Here is a 14997-nt window from a genome sequence, read left to right as displayed (position 1 = left end):
CACATCTCATTTCTGTGGATAGACAATAGTTCACAGGAAAAATTAATTAAACATATCATTTTTTTCCTCCAGGTTGCATCACAGCGCATAAGCTCAGTAGATCTCTCGTGCTGTAGCCTTGAACATCTGCCTGCCAACCTCTTTTACAGCCAAGACCTTACTCATCTCAATTTAAAACAGAACTTCCTAAGGCAAAATCCCAGCCTCCCAGCTGCCAGAGGACTTGGTGAACTGCAAAGGTGAGCCTGCACAAGTGCTACAATCCTTTGGAAGGGCTGGGGGAACCAGACCAGTTGGGAATGGTCTCTTCACTGTTTTGACAAGTTAGTGTATATACATTTTTTCTCTTCAGAAGGTAATATAACATGACTTTGCTTTATAGTGAAAGCAGTATCAGCTATTACTCCAAAATTTTCTCTAACGTTTCTTGCCTTTAAAATTATGGCTTGTAGTTATACATTGGGTAGATTTACATAAGAGCAGTTCTTTTTAAAGTGAACTTCATTCCCTACATTATCTACAAATAGACTGTGAAAATTTCATGGTTTTTAGCGTGCTTCTCTAACTTCAAAGGTCTGTTCAGAATAAATTACTTTTTTTGAACTTTATGGATCAGTTTTTTTCCTCATGAAAAGACATATCTTAGAAATATAAGAACCAAGGTTTTAGTCCCAAACTCTGTGACATCTGGATATCAGTATGTGGAACTTGAGCCATATGTATCGGCTAGGAGAATCTGCCCCATTATGACTGGGAGTATCTTTCAAGAGGACCTGAGAGGTTGCCGTGTTCCTTTCTTTCCCACTTTGGAGCAGTGACCAAGCATGATTCTGTGGGGCATAAAGCCTCCTGTGACTATGCATGTAGACTGTACTGCAGAGGATGTGGTTGTGTTAAAGGGACAGAACGGTTCATACCTTAAGTGGCCAATATGCTTAGAGAGAAAGCTATGCTGATCGGCCATTGTGACTATATGTGTATGATTTTTAACACCCAGAAAGAAGAATCCAACTGCATTTTTCTGTGAATAAGGTAATACTTTTAACAGTTAACTTCAAAGTTAGCGTGCGTGTTTCTCGGTTTCAGCACAGCATTTCCATCCATCTGTGCCCCTGGAGTCCTCATTTCCCGTCTCCCCTCCACCATGCCCCCTAGATCCCTGAGAGAGTATGTTAATTGTTTTTCCAAAAAGTTATGAATATTCTTCTTCAATACCATAGCTAATTTTGACAGCTGATATCTTAGGCTAGAACGGGGCATTAGGAGTCATGTAAACTAAGCCCAGGTAAGGGAAGAGGTCTATAGGATATTAAGGCAGGTATGGGTCAGTGGGTGACCTGAGGAGGAAGTTAGGTGCTGGGATTACAGAAGGGCTTGAAGGCATTTCCAGCTATCTATGTAATATTTACTTCTTTAAGAAGAAAAAATAGAGAAGTAAACATAGCAAAAAAAAAAGATAACATTTGACAAAGGGGATTGTAAATATATGGTTGGCATTATTTTCTCTGTTCTTGTACTTAGGTGTTCTAAAGTAATCCAAAGTTAAAACCAACATAAGATGTGTTTCTCATCACTTAGAGGAATAGTCACAAAAGAGTATCTGAAATAAGCAAATACCCAGATAGACCCAAATCAAGCAGTGTGCAGGTCCTGCCTTGCCTGTTGTTTCTTTCAGAGACTTCACGTTGCTTTAGACACCTAATATTACTTCCACCTTACCCTACTCTGGGACTCCTGAACTGTGTATTGAACATTCCCTATTCACTCCTCTTTCTGTACACCCCCCACCCCATACACAGGTGCGCACGCATACACACACACACACACACACACACACACACACACACACACACACACTCACTCACTTTTCATACTGCCCTGTACCCGTCCTGTCAGCTGCACCTAGGGTTGGAATTCTGTGTGGAGTGAGGATTTGTTGTTGCCCACCCCAGCTGGTCAGTTTCTCAGTGTCTTGTTTTATACATTTTATGATTTTGTTTATTTTGTGTTTTAAAAAGCATATACTTCTTCCTCATTAAAATAATGTTGAATGAAGACTTAAAATTCTACTAAACAAGGATTAGAACAAACAATTGCCTAAATTTCTTTTCTGTTCCTCTGCCTGAGTCCTGGTTTTTATTGAATCCCTTTTTGGACCATTTGGATTTGCAGTTTTCTCCAGTCTTCCTAAATCTTCTGCACATATGGCCATGCTGGACATTGTGTATGGCTTACTGCCTTAAGAATGGGAGGCCTTTGTTCTAACCTAGGATTTAGATTCCTGCCTGAAATTACTTCTTTGTTCTAGCCTAATGTCAGATTCCTGCCTGCAGCCCATTTCCTTGTCTTTGGCCAATGTCAGATTTCTGCTAAGCAGCCCAAAAAGCTCTCAACATCTCCCCTCTTCTTATTTCATAAATAAGACTGAGACTGTCTTAGGTTGATCTGACAAGAATGCTTTCCTTAACAATCGTGGAATATGCATTATCAAAATCAATGCACTTATGTCTTAGGTTGGTAAGGCTCTGTGCAGAATCTTACCCATCCGTGGCTTGCCAATCTGTTAAATTAATAACTCTGTCTGGGGGTCCATTTTCAGTTTCAAGTCATGTACTTTGGCTGCCAACTTGTTGATGTGTTAGAGACAAACTTTAACACAATGGGCAGGAATAAAAATATTCCCAGGACAAAATGGGCTAGCATGATTGAGCTATATATGCCATTCTTGAAGCTTGACCAAAATGGAAATACTAACGTCAGGCCATGGATAATTTTATCAGCAGTATCTGCAGCATCAATGCTCAGCAGAGCAGCATTCTTTAAATTCATAGGCTCACTATGCAAAGTTAAAGCATCCCAAGAGGTGTTAGAATTATGACAAATACCCTACAAGTATCTTTAAATTTCTTCCTAATTATAATGACTATCATTGTAAATTTTAGAAGTAACACAACTCCATTGGTATTTGGCATGACACTCAAGATGGCTCCTTACTCTTTTGTTTGTTTGTTTGTTTGTTTGTTTTTGTTTTTTGAAACAGGGTTTCTCTGTGTAGCCCTGGCTGTCCTGGAACTCACACTGTAGACCAGGCTGGCCTCGAACTCAGAAATCCACCTGCCTCTGCCTCCCAAGTATTGGGATGACTCCTTACTCTTAAACTCTGAACCTTCTTCTAATAATTTGAATAGGATAAAGAGCAGAACAAAGAAGTAATTACAGGTAGGAATCTAAATCTTAGGCTAGAACAAAGAAGTAGGCTTCAGGCATGAAAATGACTTTGGGCTAGGACAGAGAAGTAGGCTCAGATACTTTGGTCATCCTGATAAGCTCTTAGAAATAGTGATCACAGGAGTGATCATGGGACTCTGTTTACTGCCTTGCTCGTTTGGTGTTTATTGTCTTGCTTGTTCCTTGACTATTTCTGTCAATATCTGTTGTATTGCTAGTTCCTCAACCTAGAACTGATCTTAATAGTTGCATGTAATTAAAATGGTATAAAAGCAAAAAGGCGGAGGGATGGGATAGAGAGTTTATGGAGGTGGGGGGAGAATGGGAAAAGGGGATAACATCTGAAATGAAAATAACTAAAATATCCAATAAGAAAGAAAGAGAGAAAGAAAGGAAGAGAGAGAGAAAAGGAAGGAAGGAAGGAAGGAAGGAAGGAAGAAAGAAAGAAAGAAAGAAAGAAAAAGAAAGAAAGAAAGAAAGTGAGGCCTTGACTCTTCTGTTGTCTCAACCCTTCCGGCTTCATGCTGCATGGGCTGCTCTTTCCCCATCTTGATATATTGTTATCAACTTTTGAACTAATTTACTGATACCTTGTTAGCATGGACCTGCTGTTCCCAGCTAAGGAACTTAAGTTCTGTGATTACATTTCTGGTGCTGGCTCAATAGCTGCCTCCTCTTTTCATTTGCGTTCTTCTTCTGTAACTCATGTAGGCTTCCTGATGGAACTTAGCTTTCTTCCTTATGCCTTTTACTTGGAGACTGTTCCACCCTGGGAGCCAGTGTGGGTCTTTGTGCTTTGTGCCCGCTACATAGCAAAGACAGTTGAGTACATCTTTCTATTCAGGGCCTGTCACTTTTAATTGAAAGGAGTCCTCTGGCTTCTGTCTGAGTGATGCGTACCAAGACTGGGCAGGGAAGAGGAGCAGAACATCAGGGTTTACTATGTTGACTCTGTCTAGTCTCTCTGTTTTGCTGTGCCCAGTATCTTTGAACTAACTACTAATCCTCTGGTTTGTTTATTTATTTATTTATTTTTGGGAAAAACTCTCTTGCCGTAACTAGGTAGAAAATCTAGCATCTTCAACAGTCTCTTCTATTGATATGTAACACAAAAGTAGGACAGGTACAAACAGGCGCATGCAACCTGGTGGGTTCCTACCAAATATGGATTCTATAGCTACTACCCATATTGAGAAATAGACTGTCGATAGCACACAGCGACTCTTCCTGCTCCCCCACAAGCCCATTACTAACTAAGACGGTCTCTGACCTGGCTACTGGCATTGACTCAGTCTTACCTGCTTTTGTATTTGATATAAATGGACCCGTACAGTGAGTGCATGTTTCTAGTTTTCTTCATACATTATTATTATTATTATTATTATTATTATTATTATTATTATTATTATTATTATTTTGTAAAAAGCAAAACAAGAGTATTCAGTTAGCTTGGTATTTGTCTCAGACCATATAGACTAGCCAGCTCAAACTACTTAGTTTAAGGTGGAAGGCTATCACATTTTATATTATAAAAGCTGTTTTGTTCTCTGTTGCATGAAGACTGAGGAGGTGTGCCTAAGAGAGTTGGTCTGTGGTGGTTGAGACAGTGGTGATGCTGCCGTTACCTTGCCTTTTAGAAACCAAGCTAGGCTTCAAACTACATCCTCGTTAAACACTGTACTATGCAGTAATTGTATGACATCTCGTTGTTCACGTTTTTCAAGGTAAGAAGTAAATAGTCAAAAACACACATAACACAAATACAGAGGCACATATATTGATGCCAGAAATTAAAACTATAATGTGTATTTAAGGAAGCCATATTTATGCTTAAGAAATCACTAGTGTCTGTTAAAAAATATAGTTTAACAAGTCTGTTCTTAATATATAGGTGTATATATATATCATAACATTTAATACAGTATATGTTGTACATGAATATAATATATATTTATTATGTGTACATTTACATATCTTTAGCATTCTGCTTATTCTCACACACATTTGTACCAGTCAGTACTCCATCTTCCCTACAACTACCATGAATCAAGTATCCTACAGCTCCTTCCTGTGCATCCTGTCTCCTACAACTCCTTCCCCTGCATCCTGTCTCCTACAGCTCCTTCCCGTGCATCCTGTCTCCTACAGCTCCTTCCCCTGCATCCTGTCTCCTACAGCTCCTTCCCCTGCATCCTGTCTCCTACAGCTCCTCCTTCCCCTGCATCCTGTCTCCTACAGCTCCTTCCTGTGCATCCTGTCTCCTACAGCTCCTTCCTGTGCATCCTGTCTCCTACAGCTCCTTCCCGTGCATCCTGTCTCCTACAGCTCCTTTCCCTGCATCCTGTCTCCTACAGCTCCTTCCCCTGCATCCTGTCTCCTACAGCTCCTTCCCCTGCATCCTGACTCCTACAGCTCCTTCCCCTGCATCCTGTCTCCTACAGCTCCTTCCCGTGCATCCTGTCTCCTACAGCTCCTTCCCCTGCATCCTGTCTCCTACAGCTCCTTCCCCTGCATCCTGTCTCCTACAGCTCCTTCCCCTGCATCCTGTCTCCTACAGCTCCTCCTTCCTGTGCATCCTGTCTCCTACAGCTCCTTCCTGTGCATCCTGTCTCCTACAGCTCCTCCTTCCCCTGCATCCTGTCTCCTACAGCTCCTTCCCCTGCATCCTGTCTCCTACAGCTCCTTCCCCTGCATCCTGTCTCCTACAGCTCCTTCCCCTACATCCTGTCTCCTACAGCTCCTTCCTGTGCATCCTGTCTCCTACAGCTCCTCCTTCCCCTGCATCCTGTCTCCTACAGCTCCTTCCTGTGCATCCTGTCTCCTACAGCTCCTTCCCCTGCATCCTGACTCCTACAGCTCCTTCCCCTGCATCCTGTCTCCTACAGCTCCTTCCCCTGCATCCTGACTCCTACAGCTCCTCCTTCCCCTGCATCCTGTCTCCTACAGCTCCTTCCTGTGTATCCTGTCTTCTACAGCTCCTTCCCCTGCATCCTGTCTTTTACAACTCCTCCTCTTGCATCCTGTCTCCTTACAACTGCCTTTCTTTCATTGTTGTTAACTGAGTTTAACAAGGCCATCTGTATCTACAGATTTGGAACTGTCTACTAGAACTTGGTGGGCTTACATGTGGGTACACAGCTGAAGAGAATGTTTGCTGTTCCTGCAAAATCCATTTGCAGTCCATAGTTAACAGGGAGAGTAGGCTTCCTTGAGTCCCCTTTGATCATGGCTGTCTGATGTCAGGCCCAGTCTTGAGAAGCCAGCAGAGGTCACCTTCTCTGCTATTGGGCTCATGATCACAGTGGTGGTGACATAATCATGCTGTGTTTTGAAGTCTTAAGTGGGGTGGTATAAATGTCATGTTTCGGACTGAGCATTCAACTGTCACTTAGTCTTTGCACCTAGAGCAGTCATGAGGCAGCACGTTCACTCAGCAATACACACTTTTAATGTTTGTGGAGTTTGGGATCTGTTGAGATGCCATATTTTCAATTTCCTAATTTTTTCTTTGGGTATATAGGAATTTTATGATAATAAATGTCTAGTGCATGTTTCACTGGGAATGTGTTTGAGAGGTAACAAATAGTAATTTATTTTCATATTTTACTTAAGACTTAAGGAATTGACTTTTAGGCTAGTATTAACATAATCTGATTTCAATATTTTAGAAAGAATTTTTAGGTACAATAAAACAGATAAGAGTTTACTTTAAAGTATAGTGTATCTTATATTTTCATCTAAGTATAAATATTCACCTTAAACAAAGGATCGGTTTTCAAAGAACATTTAAATAGGTATTTGCACCAGCATTCTGGATGTGGGAAGTGACGCAGGCCCGCGGTTTTGGAGGGAACATTGTGTCTCCCACTGCTTGTTTTCCTTCATGGGCACTGGGGATTCTCAGCGCCCTGTTCAGCAGTAGAGAGGAAAGCAGCAGTCATTCAGCAGTAGAGAGGAAAGCAGCAGTCATTCAGCAGTAGAGAGGAAAGCAGCAGTCAGTCAGCAGTAGAGAGGAAAGCAGCAGTCATTCAGCAGGAGAGAGGAAAGCAGCAGTCATTCAGCAGGAGAGAAGAAAGCAGCAGTCAGTCAGCAGTAGAGAGGAAAGCAGCAGTCAGTCAGCAGTAGAGAGGAAAACAGCAGTCATTCAGTCAGCAGTAGAGAGGAAAGCAGCAGTCAGTCAGCAGTAGAGAGGAAAGCAGCAGTCAGTCAGCAGTAGAGAGGAAAGCAGCAGTCATTTTTGGTGGTTTTAATAGTTTCTTTCCTGATTCTGTGCCGCTAGTAACTATCCTGTATTATTCACACCTTTCTTTTTTATCAGTAGACAGTACTTCTTATAGCCAACCATAACTCCATTTAAGTGAACCAAGTGGTCTTAATATGTCATTGCTGTTTGCAATAGCTAATTATGTTTAATTAATTTTTTTGTAGAGTTAATGATTGGACAGGTTGTTGCTGATGCATATTCAAGGACTTTTAACTTTTCTTCTTGTATTTTAATTTTCCTGATTATAATATGCTAGCTAATTGTATTAGCTTACTTGTACTGAACTGTATTAATGTTTAGATATTTTTACTGATATCTGTTATATTAGCCTTTTATGTTTTTAATAATTTCTTCATTTGCCATCTATTGAATTTTCATGGGTTGGGCCATTGAAGGATCTAGAGTTTGAGAATAAGGAAATCAAACTTTGTGTTTCTTACAAGGGTCTCCCAGTAACAAGAGAAAACATCCAATCCATATTGTTGCATGTATGAAAGTCTTGACGGGAAAATGAAGACCTGGTATAGAGCAATTCTCAGGGCTTATGTGCTAGGTTGAGCAAAGGAGTCAATAATGGGCAAACAGGAGTAGGAGCCCCAGGAGAGATAGCCTGACCTTAATGAGGTCTGTTTGTAGAGAACCCTCTCGGCCTTAGTCCTGACTCAATGCTCAGTGCCCTTCCTCCTTCCTGGTATATGGAGGACACCATTCCTGCGCTTCTCTCCTGTTCTTCAGGAAATTAAGGGGACTAGAGGGTGTCTTTATTATCTACTTTTTTCCTTTAATCAAAACAATCCTTATGACACAGAGGCAGATTTAGGGGTGACAGACATTCCTTAAAGGGATGGCAAACAGAGTTCTTTATCATAGCACCTGCAGCATGTGGAAGGCCTGGTGTCCAGCATGTACTCAGACAGTAGCACCTTCCATGTGCTCATTTCTCCTGCCTTTGTCCACAGTACTTGGAATGTTTATAATTTAAACGTCTTTATCTATGACAATAATCATTCTATTTAATAAATAAGCCTATGTTTTAGTATATTCTTGAAAATGTATAATCACACTTAAATTATGTAATACTATGTGTGGAAACTTACTTTGTTAAATAGAAGTTATTAAAAAATGTTTCATTTGTCTTGATCAGCCTTTGTTACCACTACCAACCATAAACCAGGGGTGGAAGTCTTCACTCCTGCTCTTCAGTTTGATAGATTAGTTCCGGAAAGCAAATCTTGCACCTGTAGTTAGCACCGCCTAGTTTCAAGAGTGGGATTACTTTCATAGGGAGAATCCTCTCTTTTGTCTCAAAGTATTGGTGGGGGGGGGGGGGTGTTGTCATTCAAGAACTTCACATAGGCATTCACTGTGCTTTAATCAAACCTACCCTACTGCCTCCCCTGCAGTTCCTCCCGGGCTCCCCCTCATTCTTTCCCTTCTAACTCAATCTGCTCCGTTTTATTTTATTGAAAATAGGTTCTCTCCTCACACAAAATATCCTGATTACATATTTCCCGTTCCTCCCCACCTCTGCAACTCCATAACTGTTCCCCTCATATTAGAAAAGAACAGACTTCTAACAACCAAACCAAACCAAACAAAATTTAATAAGATAAAACAGACAATTTAATAAGAGGTCAAAGTTGGACAAAGGAAACCAACAGAAAGAAATGAGCCCAAAAGAAGGCACAAGAATCAGAGACCCACTTGTTCACACACTCAGGAGTCGAATTATAATAGTAAATTGAAAGCTCTAATATGTAAACAGAGGACCCGGTGCAGACCTGTCTCTTAGTTCATGTGAGCTTTGCTCATTTGGAGGGTCTTGTTCTTCTGTGTCCCTCATCCCTGGATCTTACACTCTTTCCACCTACTTTTCCAATGAGGTTTCCTAATCTTTGAGGGGATGGGTTTGATGGAGACTGATGACAAATGATGATATCACTGCTCCTAGGTTTGGTTGAGGACAAGGTTTATTGTGCATGTGAGAGAGAGCACAGCCAGAGGCACCTGGAAGGGTCTAGACTCAAGGTAGCCAGCAGACTAACTAGGTCATGATAGGGGGATGGTAAAGAGAGAGGGGGACAAGCTGACCAAGAGATCCAGAAGTAAGCCAGGCACTATGTTTAAAAGACCAGCAGTATTTGGGTTTACTCTAGGTCTCTGGGCTATCTAGATTTCTGGTCTTAGTCACGCAGCAGTTTTGGATATGGGTTCTATCTTGTGGAGTGAGCCTCAAGTCAAATCAGACAGTGGTGGTTATTCCTACAAGCTCTGAGTCACCTTTGCCCTAGCATATCTTGCAGGCAGAAAAGTAATGTATGTCGATCACAGGGTTTGTAGCTGAGTTGGTGTTTGTGTTTTCCTTTGATATCCTGCAGAGTGTCCTCCTATATCAAGGACACTAGACTGTAGGTACCAACTTGTTCTCTCCATGTTCAATGAGGGATTGGGATCTTGCTCTCAGTTTGTGGAGAGCAGCCTATGGTCTTAAGGATTTCTATGAGATCCCCTTTAGCCACTAACTAAATTGATTCTATTTAATATAACCCAGAGCCAGTAGTGGAAGCTTCACTTGGTGACAAGAGATGGCTAAGTTGGGACTTTGCCTCCCCCCATTATTTGGAGACCTAATTAGGATTGCCTTTATATAATGTGGTCTGTTTTAAAACCCACTGAGTCCACATACTGTTGCTTGTATGTTTATGAGTGTAGGATAATCTCCTGGAGCATTTATTTGTAGCTTCTCTAGGGCCATACCTATGAAAAAACCTCCATCCCACAGCAGCCACCAACTGCCAGGCACTCTTCAGATAGGGGTGGGGCGTCATAACAGTCACATCAATGCTGGGGCATGGGCTAGCACGTACAGATCTGCTGTAGTCACAGCCACTGTAAGCTCATGTGTGCAACTGCACTGTCATCTTAAATAGTGTTTTGCTGCAGATGTCCACTCGCTCCTGCTCTTCTAGTCTTTCCACCTCGTAGTCGTGGATGATCCTTGAGCCTCAGGACAAGGACTGTGATGTAGATTACCCAGTTATAGCTGAGTCCTCCACAGTCTCTCTTCCCCTGCATGTGGGCCATTCGTGGGTCTCTGTGTTAATGTCACCCACTACACAGAAGAGCTGCTGTGATGAGTTAATCTGTGTGTATAAAGATAAGAACTTAGGGAAGAGTTCATGACTATGTCCGTTTAGCAGAGCAATAGACCAAATGCTGTTTTTCAGCAATGCAAGGCATCACACTCCTGAAAGCAGCCTGTGAGCGTGAGCTTTCTAAAGCCAGTGTAGCCATGGCTTGGCTTGCTCCCTCCTCTCCAAGATCACTGGCTAGCTGAATCATGCTGTTCTTACTTAAACTCTACATTATAATCTTGTGAAATTTGTTTTTTATTGGATGTCTAATGATTTCAAATTAAACTCCCAGTAACACAGGAATTCCAGGCAACTCCTAGGACTACAAAACTAAAGCCTCCTCCCCCAACTGGTAAGACAGGCTGAGTCTTGAGGTCCCTCATCTGCATGGGCACAATTATAGAAGGTGACTGATTGTCATGCTTTTGTACCCGGGAAAGACTTTCAGGACTGCAGTTGTTCAGGAAATTGTGGCAGGAGAGTCAGAAAGTGGGGAAAACATTCCAGAAATTACCATATAAAAGGTGACAGCAGCAGAAAGAGCTGAGTGCACCTCCAGTCTCTCCCCATGCTTCATTGAGCATAGTGACATTCTGAAAAGTACACATACAATCTTGAGAGAGCCAGGTACTGTACTGACTCATAAAAAAGTTCATCTCCCGCTCCACCCTCTAGGAGCCAGGCCACAGAGAAGATAGGGCACCTCCAGATTCTTCCGTATCTACCTCCCCTGGTAACTGCCCATGTGTCTGTGCAGTTCACTGTGCATTGTACAGAGGCACAAGCACATGGAAACCAGGCTTCCCTTCCAGAGGATCCACATCTGTGACAACGTGTGTCTTTTGCTTGGGAGTTTTAAGGCCATTAGTATTTGGCTACTATCAAAAGATTTCAATTTGCTCATGTCATTTTGTTATTTTTGTAGTTTTAATATCATTAGAATTTTGTATTTTAAGTGACAGGAAATTCACATATGATTATTAATGAATTATTCTTACTGTAAATAACACTGAAAGCGTGCACACATAAAAAGACAGTGTACCATCGGATGTTTAGCCAGCCTTTCTTTCCGTAGCGATTTGTTGTTGTTTGCTGCTCTTGTTTGACTGTAATTATTTATTCCCTGGTAGTTTCACAGAATCTTAGGAAATAGTTTGTAAAAGACTTTTTTTTAAGGCATAGAAATAGTAGTATAACCTTAACTTTTGTGCGTTTGATTACCTTTATTTTTTGTCTTAGAGACCCACAGTGTAACTCTCTCTCTCATACGGAGACATTTGACCTCATGACCTTTGTTCTTTACTCTTTGTTCTGTTTATCCACTTTGGGCTCAGATTTCTAAAAAGTAGACATCAGATCCCCCGAGATGGCTACCATTGTGAGGGAGACCATTAAACTCTCTGTGAGTGAGCACATGAGAGTCTGGTGGCAGCTGCTCTCAGTCACCACTTCTTGTTAGATCCACTTCTTTGCAACAGTCTCTTGTGGCAACTTGTAGAAAGAAGTGAAACTTGTAATTTGTCATTTCTCTTTGGTTGAAAGTTTGATGAAAAAACTGCATAATGCGACCACTCAGGAAACATGACTCCGAGTTTCATATCCAAGAATTGGTGGTGGGAAAAAGAGAAAACAAGTTGTAAATGAACAGCGTGATTTTTTTTTTCATTTTAGGTTTTTTTTTTTTTAATGTATTGCAAGGTTTGCATTGCAAGGTTTGCATTGCTGTTTTGTCTGCATGCATATCTGTGGGAGGATATTGGATCCTCTAGATGTAGAGTTATAGACAGTTATAAGTGGTCATGTGGGTGTTGGGAATTGAACCCCGGTCTTCATGAAGAGCACCCAGTGGTGCTCTTAACAACTTAGCCAGCTCTTCAGCCCCCATAATGTTTTTTTCTAAAGGAAAAAAAAAAAAGACCAAAGCAAAGCAAAACCCACTGCCAGTCTCTGAAATACTGTCCACTCTCTTGCCCTTCCCTTCTGAGACCCCGCCTGCTGCCTCACCTCCAGGCCAGGTCTGCCTTCCGTCCTCCCTGCTGTTTTTTTTCATTTTTTTATTGGATATTTTATTTACACTTCAGATGCCATCCCCTTTCCCCATTCCCCGCCCCTAGAAAACCTCTATTCCATGTCCCCTTTTCCTTTTTGCATTTATACATTTTTTTTAAATGTTAATCAAAGGCTTTATAAGTTTGGTATTGCTCAATCAGAGGTGTAACCCACTACCCAACCTAGATATATCAACTATCTTCGACTGGTGGAGACACGTGAACATCTGTTTCCATGTCTCCCCCCTCTTTCTCTCTCTCATCACCTAGCTTCTCCTCTCCTTCTTCTCCTCCTCTCCTTACTCTTTCTCTTCCTCTCAGTACTCCTCCCACCTTAGCTCCTCCTACACATCACCCTTCCTGTTAAAATAAAACTTTTCTCTCAAAATACAATTAGAGCATAATTATGCCAATTTGTACCAGTGAGGTACAAGATAGTCCTAATACCCAGTCCATCATTTTGTTGACTAACCAGCACCTCTGTCATCTATCCTAACTAAAACATTTACTTCTGAACCTGGCTTTAGGATGAATGTCAGCTGACGACCATCCACTCAAATCTTTTCTCTTACGGTAAATAGCTATAAGTTTTCAACCCTGTCAGAAATCCAGAATGACTGAGTTAACTATAATTGTGGGAAGCACAAAGCATAGCTTCTAAAACTTAGCCAATTTATAGAGACCTCTGACACCTGGACACTCCCTCTACTACAAAACGTTGGCGCGTCTGTTCTTCTGCCTTCTGGCCCAAGATCATCTGACAGACCTTAGTGCTGCAGAATTATTAAGGGCTGATTACTCTGTCTAGGCAGATATAATTAGTCGACTATTCTGCTTTTTTTTTTTTTTTTCTAGACAGTAATTTGTCTGTAGATGGAAAGAGGCAATTCTTGCCTAGTGGCTGTCTCACCACAACTGGAGTAACTCTAAAGATGCTCAATTTTTTTTCTTAGAATTCAATACAGGAAGCTGTCAGGAGCAGACAGGTCTCTAATCAAAATGAACAATACAGAAATGTTTGTAACGTCAATTCTGTGGACTTCTGACGTTTTGAAAACCAACTATCCATGTAAGGTAATCTGGACTGTTGTCTGTTCACTCCACTCAGCTATTTCTAAATAAAACATAGAAAACACCCTAACAATAAACTCCAAGCCATGAATTTGCTATAGTCCCTTAACTAACAGGCTAACCATCTCAAATCTGTTAAAAAAGTTAAAGAAGGACTGGGTCTAAGCCTTGTATTTCTAAATTTGTTATACAGGCACAATGCCTATGAGAGTAACAGTATTCATCTCACCTTTATATCAATAAGTAGCTCATACCAATGAAAACCTTAAAATTTGTAATCAAAGTAAATTGGTGCCATTTAAGAAATTATATCTTCATCTTGATAATAATTGTACAGATTTCTACCAATAGGTTATGGCTATGCAATAAATCGTAGCTAATCCTCTCTATTCCCACAAAACCACTACCTTTCCCTAGAAAGACAGCCCAACATTTACCACCTTAGTCCCCAAGCCCAGGGAATAGGGACTCTGACTCTTCATTAGCTTCTTCAAGCTGATTATGGCCGTTGAGATATTAGAAGAGGAGTGGGGGGAAGAGTAAATTGATAAGCTTCTGATGCTGTGTCTTCACTGCATCCAGATGGAATTCCCGGACCTCAGAGGTTTGAGCAGGTCTGCCCAGCTTGCTTGTTGAGTAGATACACCAAGGCTGATTATTCTGCAATATACAATTCTCAAGACAAATTTTAGTATCAAGATAATTTTTTAAAGAGGGCTGACATTAAGGATGTTGGTTCTAACAGCTTTTCTTTTTTCCCCCCTCTTTTATTGGATATAATATTTACATTTCAAATTTTATCCCCTTACTGCATTCCCCCCAGCACCCAGGAACCCCTTATCCCATCTCCCCTCCTCCTGCTTCTATGAGGGTGTTTGCTCACCTACCCCCCACTCCCCCTCCCCACCCTCAGATTCCCCCCTCCTCCCCCAGTCAGTGTTCAGCTTTCATGGGACCAAAGATCTCCTCTCCCACCTATGCCCAACAAGGCCATCCTCCCTTACATATATAGCTGGAGTCATGTGTCCCTCTATATGTGCTCCTAGGCTCCTAGGTTTAGACCCTGGGGAGCTCTGACTGGTTGGTATTGTTGCTCTCCTCATGGGGCCACCAACCCTTTTGGCTCCTTCAGTTTACTCGATAACTCCTCCATTGGGAACCTTTGATCAGATTAATGGTTAGCTGTGAGTATCTGCCTCTGGGAATGTCAGACTCTGGGGGACCTCTAAGTAGACAGCCTTATCAGGCTCCT

The 14997-nt window shown here is 41.6% G+C and overlaps 1 protein-coding gene across 1 annotated transcript in view; it reads left to right on the top strand.

Annotated features, from left to right (window-relative positions):
- The window catches only part of Phlpp1 (PH domain and leucine rich repeat protein phosphatase 1), a 219194-nt gene that overhangs the window by 130566 nt on the left and 73631 nt on the right, over positions 1-14997 (top strand). The window contains exon 4 of the mRNA XM_034513168.2: positions 73-239. Coding sequence (XP_034369059.1) covers positions 73-239 — 167 coding nt within the window. The remainder of the gene's footprint in view (positions 1-72; positions 240-14997) is intronic.

This window comes from Arvicanthis niloticus, chromosome 10, assembly GCF_011762505.2.
Source record: "Arvicanthis niloticus isolate mArvNil1 chromosome 10, mArvNil1.pat.X, whole genome shotgun sequence".
In the NCBI taxonomy this organism is placed as follows: domain Eukaryota; kingdom Metazoa; phylum Chordata; class Mammalia; order Rodentia; family Muridae; genus Arvicanthis; species Arvicanthis niloticus.
The sequence above is the reverse complement of the archived record's forward strand: the minus strand, read 5'-3'. Positions and strand labels throughout refer to the sequence as shown.